Source organism: Equus asinus, chromosome 1, assembly GCF_041296235.1.
Source record: "Equus asinus isolate D_3611 breed Donkey chromosome 1, EquAss-T2T_v2, whole genome shotgun sequence".
Taxonomy (NCBI): Eukaryota; Metazoa; Chordata; class Mammalia; order Perissodactyla; family Equidae; genus Equus; species Equus asinus.
The window spans coordinates 199,245,386-199,263,097 of NC_091790.1; the positions used below are offsets into that span (position 1 = coordinate 199,245,386).

General features: G+C 37.5%; 1 protein-coding gene across 1 annotated transcript in view; it reads left to right on the plus strand.

Moving 5' to 3' along the window:
* The window catches only part of CNTNAP2 (contactin associated protein 2), a 1,870,188-nt gene that overhangs the window by 566,835 nt on the left and 1,285,641 nt on the right, over positions 1-17,712 (plus strand). Inside the window, exon 2 of the mRNA XM_014858430.3 lies at positions 1,782-1,892. Within this exon, the coding sequence (XP_014713916.1) occupies positions 1,782-1,892 (111 nt within the window). The remainder of the gene's footprint in view (positions 1-1,781; positions 1,893-17,712) is intronic.

A 17,712-nucleotide genomic window follows, 5' to 3' on the forward strand; every position in this document is an offset into this window, starting at 1 on the left:
ACTTGAGTGATGAGATAATGAATAATAATTCATTTCCCCAGTATTTGGAAACTTAACTCCACTTGAGTGACTTTTCTAGAAACTGGTTCATTCTTTCTACTGCTAAAGATTTTTTCTGTTGATAAATATTTGCGACAGGAACAATTCTAGAAAATACAGGGTAATTCTCTGTCTTATTAAGCAGAGTACTGAGCATATATAAACATCTGTTGAGGATTTAAGACCGCCTCTCTAAAAATTAAGTGATGTGTCATGTTATAATTCAGTAGCATGCTTTGGGACCCTTTGAGGTTTGTCAGGTTTAGTTGGTTCTTGTTTTCTTCCATTTATTCATTCTACAAATGTTTTTGGAGTGTGTGCCAAGTGCCAGGTGCTGTTCAGATCATTGGAGAGTAAGCATTAAGCAAACTAGCAAAACTTTATTCCCATAAAGCTTCCAGTCCAAAGGGAGAGAAAAGCAACCACACAATTAAATGAGTGAGAAGATAATAGGTCAGGTGGCTCTTAATTTCCTATGAAGGAAAATGAAGCAGGATGTGGAAGCAGAGGATGATGGCAGCATCATGCTTTTTCACCTGAGTAGACTAGGAAAGCTTGTCTGCAGTCGTGAAAGGTGACATTGAGCAGAGCCTGGTAGAAGTGAGGGGTGAGACTTGTGGTAGGCAGAATAGTGATCTTGAAGGCCCATGGCAGGAGCAGGCTTGTTGTTGAAGGAAGAGGAGAGGAAGGGGGCCATTGTGGCTGGACAGTAGTGGAGAAGGATGCGAGAAGGAGATGTGACCAGTTCTACGGCCTCTGTGCGCGGTTGGAGGGCTTCAGACTTTATTCTGAGTTATTGAGAACAAGAGCCAGTGGACATTTTGAGCATAGAAGCCACAAGACCTATTCACATTTTTAAAAATGTCCCTTTGGCTGCTGTGTGCAGAAGGACTATAGCAAGGGGCTAAGCAGGAAGACTTACTAGTCTTGCACAACAGTGGTCACTGATGGCTGCTTGGACCAGGTGGGATGAGGTGGTAGGATTTGGGATATTCCAGTATGAGAAGACGCAGCCTTTGATGTGCTCTCCCAGAGAGTGAGAGTAGACTGAGAAGAGATCCAAGAGTTGAGTCCTGGGCACTTTAACATTTAGACATTAGGAAAATGAGAAAGAGCCATCAAAGGAATCAGAGAGCAAGTAGGAAGTGAGGCAGAAGAAAAAAGTTAATGATGCCATGGAAGCCAAGTGAAGGAGAGAACTGAGGGACCACCTGGTTCCAAGGCAATTGATTGGTCAAATGTGGGAATTGACAGAAACGCTTTTCAATTTGGTGATTTTTCTGTGTTCTCCCTTACTAATACCTATTTCTTAGTCTTTTAGCTTTGGTAGGATTCCTTCTGGTCTTCCTTCCTCCAGTCTTAATGTTTCTAAGCAATGTTTCTAAATCCATATCCTGATAACGACTAGATATACGAAGATTTCCAGGAGATGCCAGATTCCGAAGCTTGTTAAATAAACAACCTCAACTTTACTCATGGTTCTTGGATAGCAGCTCTGAGTTGAGGCCCTTTGGAAGAAAGCACTTTGTCATAGTTATAATTCTTGAAAATTAGAAGTGTTGTTTAAATTCTTCCTATGATTTATTAGAATTACTACAATTGAGTTGCCAAAATTCTGATCATTTGCTAATTGTTATATCATAGATTTTTAAATTTGTGCTATAGTCAATAATTACTTTAACAAAAATGTATCAATGATTATTTAACAATCTTTATTGGATCTCTTTCTCTTTTCTTTTCAGAAAAATGTGATGAACCCCTTGTGTCTGGACTTCCTCATGGAGCTTTCAGCAGCTCATCCTCTATGTCTGGGAGCTATTCTCCCGGCTATGCCAAGATCAACAAGCGAGGGGGTAAGGCAACATTTATTTCCTTTGTCAACAAACGTGTGAAATAACATAACATATACAAATATAACAGATGAATGTTATGTTTACAACTGCATTTCTAAAATATATTTTATTGCACAATAGCTATTAGCTGACACCCAAAATCATTCTTCACACTTCAAACAGACCCATAGATTCTCTAAACCTCTTTTGTAGATGGGATTGTGAGTGACATGGGAAAGTTCGAGCTGGAAGTGAGAGTTGGTAAATCAAAGAGAAAGAATTTTTGGAGTTTCATGTGATAATGAATTCAAAATGACATAAAAATGCTGACTTAAGGAAATTCTTGTTAATCAATCACTTAGAGAGAAGTTAAAAAGAATTGACTCCAAATATGTGCACAATGTGTGAAAACACACTTTGTACTCACTATTATTTTCTCAGTTTATTGATATACAAACTTAGTTTCTATTGAAAATGCAGGTTAAAAAAATATGATTCTTTACAATTTCTCAGTCACTGCCCAAAATTTAGCTTTGTTATGAAAGCTGTGTAAAAAAAGTAGTTATATGTTTACAACTAAAATTTGAGTTTGGGACTTTAAAGTCATGGTATTAATTAGTAAAGTATATAGCAAAGTAGATAGCAATTCATAGATAGCCAAAGGAGATCATTAAGGACAGAAGCTTAAAACTCTTTTCTTCACAGGAACACTGATGCAAATATCAGTGAATGGCAACTTAAAAAGGAAAGAAACAATGTTTTCTTAAATAAATATGAATCAACCAATCAGGACCATAATTTTTATTTAGTAAGACAGGAAATACTAAGCTCAAATCATGGCTGACTCGGGGAAAAAAGGGAAGAAATATAGAATGCAGGGAAGGAAAGAAGAATGGAGGGAAGGTTGGAGGAAAAAACTGTAAACAAAGGTGAAAAAAGAGACGAGGAGAAAACCTAAAAGAAGAAGAAAAATGAAGGAAGAGGGAAGAAAGAAAAATGACATCAGAGAAGAGAGAGAGAAGATCAGAGAGATTTAGAAAACCAAAAGGGAGAAGAAAATAGGTAAGAAAAAGGCAGAATAATATATACAGAAATTCACAGAAGTATGAAGAGACTTTAATTAGTAAAATGACCTCGTGACAGAGATAAACAGGCAAAAGTAGAGAGATGTAACTTTAGAAACATAAATGGTTTTTATTTAGAAGTAATCTTAATTAGCTGCTCTTTTTATAATATGACATTCATCAGGCTATGGGCATGAGAGAGTTGGTGAGTTACTATGTTATCAAAAATTTTGCTGAAAGATGTCAAAGTAATGATAGTTTTAATTCATTCCCCTTCTATAAAAGTCACTAAAAACAAACAAAAAAATGAATATAGGTAGAAAAACATGAAACAGAAACTGGCCATACCCAAATAATAATTATGACTCAGGCTGGCCCAGTAGTAGGAAATCTGGAGCAAAATATGAAAACAAAAAGAAATAACACATATATTCCTAGATGTCAAGAGGATGCAGTAGTCCCCAAAAGAAGTGTCATGATACCAAAAGATCTCCAACAACTTTCTTTTTGCTAAGGAAGATTGTCCCTGAGCTAACATCTGTACCAATCTTCCTCCACCTTGTATATGGGATGCCACCACAGCATGGCTTGATGAGCAGTGTGTAGGTCCATGCCCAGGATCCAAACCCTGGGCTGCTGAAACGGAGAGTGTGAACTTAACCATTATGCCACTGGGCTGGCCCCAGACCTCCAACAACTTTGATTAGAGGAATCAAACTCACAAAATATTTCTTAGAAAGTTTTATGGAAAAATATGCCTAATGAGTTTTATACTCAGGGAATTTGGGCAAGTCAGGTTATAGCAAGCGTATAACCTCTTTGAGAATACAAATGATACAATCTAACCAACAATGAGATGAGTGAGAAAACAAAAATGAAGGAAACCCTGGTCAAATGACTGGTGCTGAGCAATGAAGCTATTTAAATATAAGACTCTGACTAAACAACTTCGGAATTAAAGTTTTAGAACAGAGTATAAATTTTATAGGTGCAAGAATGTAAAAATACCAAATTATGAGAATTAGACAGATATGTGCTTTTTTCCCCATAACCTTGCAGAGTAGAAAGCCATAGATGCTATAGCTTTAAGTGCAAATTTATTTTGTCTTTGATGTTTTAGGAATTAATATCTCATATGAAGAAACATCCATCATTTCTTTTTTGTTCTCATTCAAGTACAGTTACATTAAAATGGGTTTTGTTTTAAATTAGTACAAGATGCCACTTTAACTTATTCAGAGCTACTTTTCTATCTACTTATCTACTCATATATGTAGAGTGAGGTACCGGAAATTAAACTTCTAAAATGTTAACTTTTTTTAACCTGAATGGTGGGATTTGAGAAATGTCTTTATTTTTAATAGGTTTCTCTGTAGTTTATAGAATATATAACTCTGTCTACGTATATAGAGAGATAGTTACAATGCATTTCCAAAAAGAAAGATGTTTCAAAAGCAAAAGACTATAACAAAAGTTTTGGTTCCTTAGCTGTTTGGCCAGCAGTGTCTCTCTCTTTGCCTGTTGATACAAGGCATGGCCATGCATGGGAGTGGAATCGTGAGGTGGCATTCATTGGGAGAAAGCATTGTCCATGCTGTAGTTACAGGTTCACACTTGCCTATGGCCCATTTTATCAACATTTGTTATGTGAGGAGCTTTAGGGGTACTTCCTTTTTGGCTCTCAAAGGTCTCTTTTGCCTATCAGTGGTATACCGTACATAACTGTATAACTCTCTCCACCCCCTATCCATACTATCTACCTAATTGTTTGAGACTGTCACACTCTGGTGGCGCCTCCCATTCTCACACTTCTCTGCCTCTGCCTGTATATACCAAGCACCTTTGTGCAAGGCTACCCTTCACCCAGCTGATGAGCTCAGTGTGGGTCAAGGTAGCAAACATTGGAGAGGAGGGTTATTTCCTCTCCAAGAAAGAAACAGAAAGAAATCCACATAAGGTTACTTTTATAAGAAAACAGCATTTTATTCCATTATAAATGTCATATGCAAATGCCCTTTGGAGAGAGCCACGTTGGCTGAAACTCATGCTAAGGTATAAATGGCTAACGGTACGCATTTATTGAGAATAGCTTTTTTTATTTGTTTTAGTGCAGCATGATATTACATATCTCAAAGACAGATAAAGGCAACAGACAATTCCAAAAAGAGAGAAAAAAAGATACATGCAAGGGAAGCCAGGAATATTGGAGATCTATTTTCTTACTTCATTATTGGCAAGAATCATCTGATACATCCTCCATATAAGCATCTGAAAGAAAGAAGATCATATTCTAACACAGAAGGATAAAAGAATGTAACTTGCTAATGATACAAGTACAAAAAAGAACAAGTTCAGTTGAGCATTATGTTGATAAACATTGGCTTCAAATTTGATCATTTATTTAAATGACGTTCCTCAATATTTAGGAGAGAGAGAGTTTATGAATACACAAGAAAAACAGAGTATAAATGCAAATATACACTCATATGACAGATTGACAGACATTTATAAAATAGAGTTTGGTTTTTGGATCCCACAGTACAAATCCATCTGCTACAACCTTGACGTCAGGAACCAGTACATGACAAAACTGAGGGAAATGTGATGTTTAAATGGAAAATCCACTTGTAATTCTATCATGTCTTTTGGAGTCTACTGCTTTAAGTTTTTTGGTTTTGTTTGGTTTGGAATAATACCTACGTCCTGTGATCTGTATTTAGGATTTATCTCCACATTCTTAATTCATGGAAGGTTTCCTAGTCTTGTGTCATTCTGAGTCAATAGCAATTAGATGCGTTACTCTTTCCAAAGGTGGCACAGATATTAAACCTTTGAGAATTTTGTATAAGGTATCCACTTCCTTACCTTTATATCGTATATTACAGGTTATAAAATGCTTTCATGTGTGTTCTAAATGTCACTTGATCTTCACAACAACCTTGTTAGATAGAATGTTAGGTTAGAGATGCGAATTACTTCCTTTGCCAAACTTTCAAATATCTACTTACATGCCTTTTATAGAAATCATCTTCTTTCTACTGCCCGAAAAGGACAGCCATTCTACCACATGGTCCTGTTCTGTCTCCACTAGCCACAGGTGATTAGAGAGAACCCGTGATCTCAGCTGATGCCATCAGAATCTCTGTTTCATTTATGTGACATAGATTTGGGAGCTGAGTCTACTATGGGGGAAACCATCATGGGCCATGTGCAAATAAGACAAAGAGAGAGGAGTGAGGCAGATGCTAGGGAAGAAGTGAAGGCAGAAGAACATGTGGATCCACATATAGGATGGATAAAGTCACTGGTCTCATTCCTGTTCTCGTTCAGGTCCCTGCTTCCGGTGTGCCATAACCTCTGGCTGCACTTCCTCCTGAGCCTGGGAAATTTCCCTTTCTGATTCTAATAATCACCTCCTCTTGCCTGAGCTAATTTGAGTAAGTTTGTCTTCCTAGTTACTAAAGAACTCCTGATTTAAAAAGAGTTATTATTGTTCCCCATTTTACAGGTGAAAATAATAAATATAGAAGCCCAAGAAGACATTAAGTGAGAGTCTACACTTTAGATTCTAAAGCGGCATCCATAGCTAGGGAGCAAGGGGGCAGGATCCAAATGCATGTCCTCTACTCAAACCCAACCCTCTTCATGCTCAATTATCCCAGATGAAGCAGGATCAGGGCTGCATCTGAATTAGCCCAAAGATAGACCTAAAGGAGGTGGAAGGTTTAACTCAAGTTTGACTTATGCTTGTATGGCCAGAGCAACCCAATACTGAAATCTCAGTTTCTTGAGTGATGCAGATCTTGAATAATCTTCTCTCTTTTTACCCTCTTGCTGCTTACTTATACTTAGTAGATCCTTCAATGCTTGCTGCTCCCCAGAGACTTTTTCTTTTTTAGGTTTGCTTCCTGGATGATTCTTCTCATTTTAGGAACCTGTCCTCTTGTCTGTTAAACCAAAGGGCAGAGAGTTGTGGTGGTGGTTTTGTTTTGAAGTTATTTATCCTTTATTTCCTCCAGCAGGGAAAACAGATTGCATTTATAGGCCACATAATTGATGATCACTTCTGGGAGGAATATGTATAACAGACATCTGGAAAGACTGCTTGAACAGATCTCTTAATGTCCACACTTGTATTTTAAAAAGAACTGCAGTCTTTACCTCCCCTTAGAAGATACCGCTGAAGTTAATAAGTGTTGCCATGCCTTGATGCCTTGGCATGGTCGGATCATTGCTTTTATCATGTTCTGCTTCCTGTTGGTCAGGAGAGGGCTTTAGTAATTAGAATAATGCCAACCTCTTCTCTAGTTCACATATTGGACTTCATCTTGCAGATTCCTAGGTGACCTGGTAAATAATCATACCTTACTCTGCCCTTCAGAAGTCTGTTCCTGCTACTCCTGGAAGCAAAATCTTCTCTCCTTTGTTGCACCTTCAATTCTCTTGTCCCTTAGTTACATTTGTAAAACATCTCCTTTCCCTTCTTCTATTCTTTCTCCCTTTTCTGTTTTAAATATTAAAAGGATTGGTCACAACTAATTAAACCCAGAACTGTAGCTTGTATGCTCTGATTGAGAAAACAATCACAATGATTCCATGAGGACATTGTCCCTCTTTGTGCCAGCATTGCCTCTGGCTGGTGCTCCTCTGCTCTCTCCAGTCCCTGATCCATTCCTCTGTTCCATATTGCCCATTCCTGGCAGCCAGTCTCTGCCAGATCAGGTTACTACTTTAACTCCTATTAGAAAGCTCTTCCTTTAGGCTGTAACATCAAGGCTTAAATTATGAAACAGATTAAAATTCCCAATTGGCGAGCTTCTCTCCATGTTAGCAGATTCCTCCACTATTTTCTCTCTCCCCCTTCTCCAGCCTCTACCACTTACTCAGTGTTTCTCTTAATTTGCTCCTTTTCTCATTCACTGATGATTCATTGTTACTTTAGTGCAAATTCATTGGTTGAAGTGTTACTTCTCCTAGGAGCATTTACCTGTTAAGAGCAGATCCTTGGAAGCAGAAAAATCCAGAGAAATGATTTTCTAATGCAGTATTTCAGGATATTTGACATTCCTATTTGGACTGGCTATATTTCTTCATCTCGAATTATTCTTCTGAAAACACCTGCTGATTTTGCCGGCACCATGCAGTGCTGAGCAGTGGAAAGAGGATGACTTTTATTCATGCATAACTAGGTTCCAATATGAAATCGACCAAGGGTGAGGATGATATTAGTGAATCATTTAAACTTTCTGCATCTCAGTTTCCTGATTTCTCTGATTATGGCTATATAATTTATCGTGCAAACCAGGAACTTTTGAAAGTGAATGAGAGTGCTATTAATAGTGCTATCAGGGTAAACCTGGAGGTATGGTCCCCCATTTATATTTTGAAATGGAATCAATTATACAATTTAGCAGAGCTGTTGTGAAGATTAAATGAAGTAATCGACACATACTGTGTTGCATTTCAATATTAGTCTCTTTCCCATCAATTACCCTCAACTCCTAAACCACAGCACTGCACCTGTTAATATTTTAAAGCAAGGATTGAATGAAATACCCTTGTCGTTACAAAAACAATGACTCCCTAAAAACTGATTGCTAGAATTTGTGTATTTGCTGATGTGCATGTGTATTTCCTTTATCATCATCATCTAAGATAAAAATATCATAATAAGTGAAAGATTAGCAAAGTAGCATTTTAAATGATTTGAATGACTTTTGCATTATCAGACTGCTACTTACATTAACTTAAATGTTTCCCAAGTCTTTTCATCTCAAGCTCCATTCGATTCAAATGAGAAAGTTTGTCAGTGATTTTTAAGCATTATTATGTTCTTATTATCTTTATATCATTTGAATTAGATCTTATAAAATACAATCTAATATTTGTTAATTTTATGATCCTCAGAAAAGCCAACGACAATTGTTCTGGACATTAGGGAGAATAAAAACATATTTCTTTTTTCCCCTCAGCCCTAAATTCTGACTATTTTTAAAAAATATTTTTTAAATGATTTCTTCTAAAGCCATCAATGAGTCTTTGTATTCAGCTTTCTAACTGGATGAGAGTTGACATCTAACTGACATTGTAAGTTTTAATTTATTCTTTTTATTTTAACTCTCAAATATAAATCAAAACCGTGGCTTCACTAGGAGCTTTAAACAATTAAATGTGTAGTACATGACACATTTGTATCATTGACACTTGTTAAAAATGATAAAATGTTTGAAACGTATTCACCAGGGAATGACTCATAAATTTATTTAGTCATGCCTTTTCAATTTGCAAATAATGTTGCTATGTTTCTTTTGTGGCATCACATTTTATAATGTTGGAATTTTAATACCTTCTTTTGTGTTCCCCATAGAAATCTATGCTGGATTTCCCATAGAACACTGTTTTCCAAGGTGTGTGATGTTAACTTGTGCTATGAACACATACATATGCACATGTTTCCACACAAATTGAATATTGTGTCCTGTGGTCCTCTCTAAGGAAATCGGAGAGACCCTCTTCATCATGGAGCATCTTTAGGGCCAAAAGGACACACTTTCACTTCGGGAGATGCTTTTATAAAATTTAGCTGAACACTCTGTACAAGTACAAAGGAAGTAAATTCCAGAAGCTGCTGATAAGGAAAACAAAGCGAAATAAAAATATACAACATGAATTCCTTACATTGCTAAGAAAATAAAAACAGCTGAGAAAAAGTAAAAACAAAAGTGACCTTTGGGTGAAAACCTGGGGAATAAAGCTTTCTGCTTTTCGTGTTTACATTTTAACAGTAAAGAGGCAAGAACAATAAAAGTAGACTGTCTTAAATGTCATGGTTTATCGTCAGCAGTATTCATGTCAAACATATATCTCCGTTTTAAAGCAAGGGGATGAGTAAACAATGCTGATTTCTCATTTGCAGAGTATAGAGAATGCAGTGTGCCGACAAAGGCTGGACTGCTTGGAATTGTTATTAGCGACAATATTTTTAGAATTAGTTTTGGAAGTCACGACTATAAAAGAGAGGCGATTCTATTTTTTTAATTTTTCTCAAAGAAAAATGTGTGAAAAAAATTCATTAATTTGCTGAAGGTATAAAGTCCAGGGTCTATTCATTCTAATAAGTATGACCTACCCAGGTTGCTAACAGAGCCATTACTAGATTAAATCCTCCCAATAGTCTTGGAAATAATTTGGCCTATTTTTCTCTTATTGAATGAAATAAGGGGACGGAGGCAAATATGAAAAAAGCATGGAATATTCTATAATCATAGAAGAGTAGATACTGAAGAATGAGGAGGGGTCACTCAGCTGGTATAGAGGAAACGTAAGTATAGGGGTTTAGGTCTATTTTTCACATGTGTGGTTCTTTGTGCCCTAACTTTGTCAAATGAATGGACCCTCACTGGGCAGCCAGGAAGACTGTTCTGCCTCAAGGGCAAATTCTTTTGTATTGGAGGGTTTGTGCCTGAGCACATGTATGGACAATGCATAATTAGACATTTCTGTGGATTTTTCCCTAGCCAGTTTCTGGCACATACGTATTTCAGTGGATTATTAATTTGAGTTTTTTTATTTGTTTTGTTTTGCTTTCAACTATTGCTTAGAACATTCGATAAGCCTTATAGGATCTACTGTTAAGGTGATGAAAAGTATTGTTGACTCCTCTACTCTTCCTCCCTAACTGTTTGAGAGAGAGTGGAAGTTGAAACCACATCCTTCTGTGTCTACGTGCATCTGGGATATTAGAGAGCCATGAGTGATTGCTATACTTTACGTTTTAATAAGGCCTTGCATTCCTACAGGGTCAAATAGGATTCCCAGAGGAGGGTGATTAAATTGAGATTTAGAATAGTACCAAAAGGATGAAGACATGGACAGGGCAGAAATGTTATCCCTTCCTCACCATGGAAGAGCTAACAATCCAGATCAGAGTTCCAGGGAGGCCAGAAAACCAGAGGGTGGTGCCAATGCCCCTGCCCTAATCCCTCCACACCTTATGTTCAAACTGTATTAAATTATAAGGAGTTCCCATTGCTCTCCAGATTTTTATTATACAGATCATTCTTCATATACAGCATCAACATTAAGCTTGCTTGTCCTCCAGTAGTGAGTTCAGGTGTCACCTTTCCAAAAAGTCACCACTGATGGCCAGAAGAGGTATCTCTCTCTGTCTTCCAAGGTGCACCATGTTGTTTCCTATCTCAGCACTTAGTATACAGTATCATATTGTAGACTCATTTGTCTGACCCTGTGAGACTGGGTGTGAGTTGAGCATAAGCTCTGTGTCTCGTGCATCTGTGTATACCCAATGTCTAGGACGGTGCCTGGCACAGAGTAGATACTCGTGGATATTGAAAAAACTCCTGGTATATACACATTACCTCATCTGATCCATACAAAAACCCTAGGAAAGAATTTAGAGTAATAAAAATCAGTTTTATGGATAAAAATATTCTCAGAAAGTTTAGATTCCTACCCAAGGCCAAGGCTGACAGAAAGCAGACCTGAGCATTTGGAATAAACTCTTCTGACTTCAAATCACTCAGTGTTCTATTCTCCATGTCTTCCGCGCCTATGTGAGCTTTTCTTTAGGAAAAATTGGGATAATATATGAGTTGGTTACAGAGCCTAGCTAAACTTTCCCCACTGGTGTTTTAGAACACAAACAGATACATTTCTCTATTTTATTTCTGAGACGTGTATACTGACTTTGTGATTTCTTTCCATGCTTATTATCTTTGTTTTAAATAATCATTTTAATATTTTTATGTTTTGAATATTTTAATGTTTTGAATATTTGCATATAATTGTATAGTTTTAAAAGACGCATCCTTTTTTTTTTCCCTACACTAAAAGCCTAGCCAAAATCTAGATTCTTTCAGTCTTGTTTCTGAATTTGTATGATATAAGGTGGTAGGCAAAAAAGACATAACTGTACTTGAAATATTATATATGTGAGAACAGCAAAGATTGGAACAAAACAAGGAGACCAACATCCTGTCTCCCAGAAAAGAATTGAAATAAGGAAAACTACTGATGTGCAGTGCCAATATGCTAGCGACTGACAGAAGCAATATTTTTTAAGTCACTAACACTCTTAATATTCAAAACACATATGGAGAAAAAGCAGTAAGTCAGTACAAAGTGAAAGGAAATCAATAACAGAAATAAAACTCAACCACAAAATAGAAAATGTCTGAGATCTACTATAAACCGGATCTCTGTTTGGTATGAGACGGGAATAATCTGGCATTAATAATAATAATATCCCACTGTGTGATCATTATCAATCACAGAATTGTTTCTTCCTTGACAAATGAAGGATTCAGCATTATTGCATGTTGCCTTTCATTTTGTAACTGTTTAGAAGAATGACCATGCTTCCTGGAAACCTATTGTAGGGGAGGAAGAATATTCCTCTACCCTCTAGGGTCTTCTGACTGATCTAAGAGTTAAATTAACAAGAGACAAAATAACGAGAAAATCAAACAACGTTCGGTAACATGTATACAAGGGAGAAACTCAGGAAATCTGAGTAACTCACCAAAACTGACCTAAGCCACCACCTTAAATACCATTTTCTGCTAAAGACAAAGGAGGATGTTGGGGATAGTGGTTTGGGACTTCAAAGGGGAGGCAGGCAATTCACTTGGAAAGGAAAAAGACAATGTTTGGTAAACAAATATTTGCTGGGCCATCTGTAGACAATGCGACTCAAAAGAACTGATAAAACGGGCCTTACTAGGTGCCTTCCTGTCTACCACACCTAGAGTTATCTGTAGCAATAACTCTTTCCTCAGACAGGCTTTCTATCTTAAATTCTTTTAGGCATTTAGGGGGAAGGTCAACGTTTCTTTCTGAGTCTTTTGTTCTTAAAAATAATCTAGCCGAAGAGGCACATTTTGGAATGGCAAATTCTGATCCCCTACACTATTAAGAATGCCAAGGGAATGGGTTCAATTATTCCCCAGTCTTCTGTATATCAGGTATGGGAATAGATAAAGCAAAAACTATTTGACCAATTATTTCAAAGTTATTATTTTCTGTCTTCTCTACATATCATTTGAGACAATCATTTATGATGGAAAATAATTTTCTGAAGAGAATGTCAAAGAAGCAATAAATTCCTTTGGTTTTCAATTCAAACTGTTGTATTTGAATTTCCAGGATTAAGACAGAAATTTAAAGCCAAATAGTGTTTTGGACAACAAACAGTGTCTACTGGTTTCTTACTAAAAGGACTAACACTCACTGGGCATCAGGCATGAGGGAGGAGAGAGGCTGTGTACCCTGCAAGCAGCCTAACCTCTCCCCAGGTATGACTCTCAAACAGTGCCCATCACCATAAACTTCCACCCAAGTGGAAGAGAATACCCAGGTGGCTCAGTTTTAGGGATGCTTATTGTATACGTCCAAACAATGCAATTCCAGCAAAAATACTGCCTTATCTGCATGACTTGGTCAGGAACTTCTCTACAGGGGTCTGGAGACAGGCTTTGGTTCCCTCAGCTCCTAGTCCAGCTTTCTGTGGTTCAGAGTAAGGAGAAGTGTGGTGTGGGTAGACAAGCCCAGAGATGCCAGCCAGGACCTCTGTGTTCCTTGCAGTGCTGGGGAGGAGGACTCAGAGCAGACCAGGCATACTATTCAATGAGTAAAACAGAGAAAGAATGCTGGCCTCTTGTAATTCCATAATTACTTGTGAGATCTTTGGAACTTCCCATTGATATGACATACATTTGGAAATCATCAGTTCTCTTTAGCGGTTTATCAATAACATGACAAGGATTCACCAAGGACTGAAAGACAGGCAAGATGTTTTGTTAAGAGCCCGAAACATGTTAATCAGCTTCTGAAAAGCCAACAATTTAAATTCAAATAGATTTCTCACTGAGTCTAAAATCAAAACTCTGTGATTCTATTTCTGTTTATTGGATTAATCAAGATTTAAGGTTCACTTTGTTCTTAACTCATAGAGATCTCCCCCTACCATTTTTAAAATTTGTTTGGAAAGCTTAGCTGGTACAGAAAAAAGTGAGGTTGATTCCTTCAGAAGCTCTGAAGTGTTATCTGTGATAGTTTTGCACTCAACAGTGGGAGTAACAGAAGGCAGAAATGGGGGAATAAAAATCCTGTGGCCGAGTAAGAATTCTCCATCTCACTGCCGTATGAAATAATACAGTTATTCATATTTCAGGCACCTCAATTAGACATTCATTATTCATAAACACTTATGTAACTGAGTTATTCGGGCTGAGAGAGAACATTAGCAATCTTATTTTTCTTTTTCTTTATTACTAACACATCTTTTATCTAAAAGAAGGGATACAAAAAATTTAAAAAAAAATACTCTGTCTGCTACATGTAAATCTAAATTTTCAATTTTAGGCAAAATACCTCCAACAAAACAAGGCTAACCTAGGACATTTGGCTATGTCTTTTCAAAGAAACAATCTGACCAAATGGACTGACACCAAATCCGTTAGAGTGGTAATGTGGACAAAGATAACTACATCGATCCTTTCAACCATGGCCCTCTCAAATAGTTCTAATGTACAGTGAGACAGGTGAAGACCTGGAAAGGCCTAATAGACAATACAAAGTAAGAATCAAAATGTGACTTGAAATGTTGCTTAGTACAGAGGGAATGAGAGAGCCCAGTCATTCAATAAACATGGATTGAACTGAGCATACCACCACTAAAGATTCATTTGCATGTGGGACTTAACCATCTGACATGTTACAAGGAAACTTTTTAGGGACTCTGAGATCAGGTCATCATTATGAGGAGAGGTATTGTTTGTCCAAAGCACATTGGTGAGTGTCCCCAGCTCCAAATTTGGAGAAGGCTCTTGTGGCATCCGAGTATAAATCAGAAAGGCATAGAACTTGTCTTAATGAAGAGGATTATTAAAGGGTTTCTCCCCATTAGTCCTTTGAGGGACCTGAGATTCCTGCTGGAGCAGACAAAAATACTTCTTTCCTTTCTCCCTCTCTTCTTTCCTTTGGTGTATACTCCCTTAGACAAATATTCATTAAATACCAACTTGTTTTAGTTTTATATAAAACAATGAGCGTCCATTAAGTAGCTCACAACTAAGGAACTGGGTTGGGGGCGTGGCGTGAATGATGATTGTATGAGGATTACACCACCGTGAGGCAGTGTAATTATATAAATATGAAAGTGATTATGGCATCATGGAGAACAGATGACCCAATTTGCTGAGGAGAGTTCAGGGAATATTTCTTGAAGGAGGTTAAAGTATTAGTAAAATTTATTTTATAAAACCTCATTCAAAGAGTTTAATATAATTAAAAGCATCATCAAAAACAGTGTTTCTTAAAGGAGGATTAGCTGGTGATGTGGTTTTGCTAGAGCTTAAAGTGAGAGTTAGCATGCAATAAGAAATATGAATTCAGATCGGCAGAGGCCAGGTCAATAAGATTCTCGATTGCCATGCTAAGGAATGAGACAAAACCCCTGGGTTTTAAGCTGATCCCCACCTTGTGACCTGCTTTCCCTGGAGTCTTTTCCATCCCAAAAACCCGCTTCCAGGTGGGCCAGAAATTTTGGAATCTCCCATGATTCCTCTCTTTCATTCATACCGGACATGCAAACCTTACCAACTCTTCCTTTAAAATAGATCCAACATCTGACTGCTTCTTCCCATGTCCACAACTAACGCCTGTGCCCATCCAGTATCCTGTTTCATCTGGATTATATGGTAGCTGCTTTCAGTTCTGTTTCCTGATTCCATTATTGCACCTTCTTCCTGTCCCAATCTGTGTCAACACAGCAGCACAAGTAATCATTTGAAAATCAGGAAAGAGCATATCATTTTTCTGCTCAAAAGTTCTCCAATGGATTTCAATCTCACTCCAAGTAAAAACCTCCAAAGTCCTTAAAAGGGCCTATAAGGTCTTACCTTATTTATCTGCCTAAACACATCACCTCCCTGACCTTATATCATACTATCCCTCACTCCTCTCCAGCCACACAGGCCTCATTGCTACTTCTTGTACCTACTGCTCCCTTGGTCTAAAATTCTGTTTGCAGTATAAGCACACTCAGTTCCTTCAAGTTTCTACTCAAATAATACCACCTTACAGAAGCCTTATATGACTACCTCATAAAAAATTTCCCATTCATTCACTGACTCTCCCAATGACACTTGCCTTTCATTTTTTCTCCCCATGACCTGCTTTCCCCAGAATCCTTTCCATCCCCCAAAAATGGCAAGTCCAGCTTCCAGTTGGGCCAGAAATTTTGAAGTCTCCCATCATTCCTCTCTTTCATTCATACCCCACACGCAAACCTTACCAGCTCTAAATTCTAAAAAGAGGAGGATGATGGTAAATTCTTAAAATATTTATAGAGAAAAACCAATAAGGAAATGATAGTTGGAGATGTGAGGCAACAAAAACGTAGACGGAGGCAAAGATAAAGAATCCCCCCACCCCGAAAGTTTCTATCATTGGTGAATCAGGGAGTTGTACTACTAAGTGAGGCCAACACCATAGTCAGGGAAGGGAAGCAGATGTAGGGAGATCTTTGAAGATTCAGATTTATATATACTGGAGAGAAATTCAAGATATAAATTAGCCTGATAATCAAATTTAAGAGGTGTTAGTATGCACATGCTCTCTGAAGAAATGCTAGAGGCTGAAATATTTCAGTTATTTAGCAGAGGGATACGAACAACTGGGCAAAGAAAACCAAAAAAAGATTAATGTTTAAGGGAGAGAGGAAGAGTAAGCCTTCAAAAAACTTGGAGGCCACAGAGAAATGAGCAAAACGAGAAGAGTGTGATGTCTTTTTTTCTTTCTTTCTTTATATTTTGCTTGAGGAATATTTGCCCTGAGCTAACATCTGTGCCAATCTTCCTCTACTTTGTATGTGGGATGCCTCCACAGCATGGCTGATGAGTGGAGTACATCTGCACCCAGCATCCGAACCTGCAAACCTGGGCCTCTGAAGTGGAGCATGTGAAATTTTAACCACTCAGCCATGAGCCAGCCCCAGTGTGGTGTCTTTTTGATTAAGAGAATTAGAAAGTCATATGTAGCAAAGAGACCCCTGTAACGTGAAGACTAAAAAGTGTAGATTAGTTTGTCAATATGATAATCTCTTATGCCCTTTCCAAGAGTGGTTTCAGTGGAATTTTGGAGGAGGCATCCAAAGTTTTGTGGCTAGAGGAAAGAATTTAAGGTGAAGAAAAGGAGACAGCATATGTAGACTACATTTTCAAGATATTTGGATGAAAGGAAAGAAGAAAAATTAGATAAAACAAAAGATGGGATGTGGCCAAGATGTGTTTTCTGCTTCAATATGAGTGATATCTGAGAATGTTTTAGAAAAAAGGAGCTTATAGAAAGGGGAAAGCTGGAAATACAGTCAAGAAACCCCATGGCTTCTGGAGTAAGGTTTCAGAGGGCCTGGGGTCTATTATAAGCTGCTATGGTACAGGGTGCAAGCCTTTAGATGAATTCAGACCTGAGTTAGAAACTTGTCCCTACTTCTCATTAGCTATGTAATTTTGGCAAAGTCACTAAACATCTTTCGACTCCATTTCTTGATACATAAAATGGATATCTACTTAATAAAATAGTACCTACCTAATAAAATTTTTATGAGCTATAAATGAGATTAATTTTTGTAATGTACTTAGCATGTTACCTGGCACAAGGCTAGTCCTCATGAAATGAAGTTTGTTTTAATTATCATCCGTATTAATTTCATTCATTGAAAGCACAGGTGCAAGACAACTTAAAGAGGTATAAAA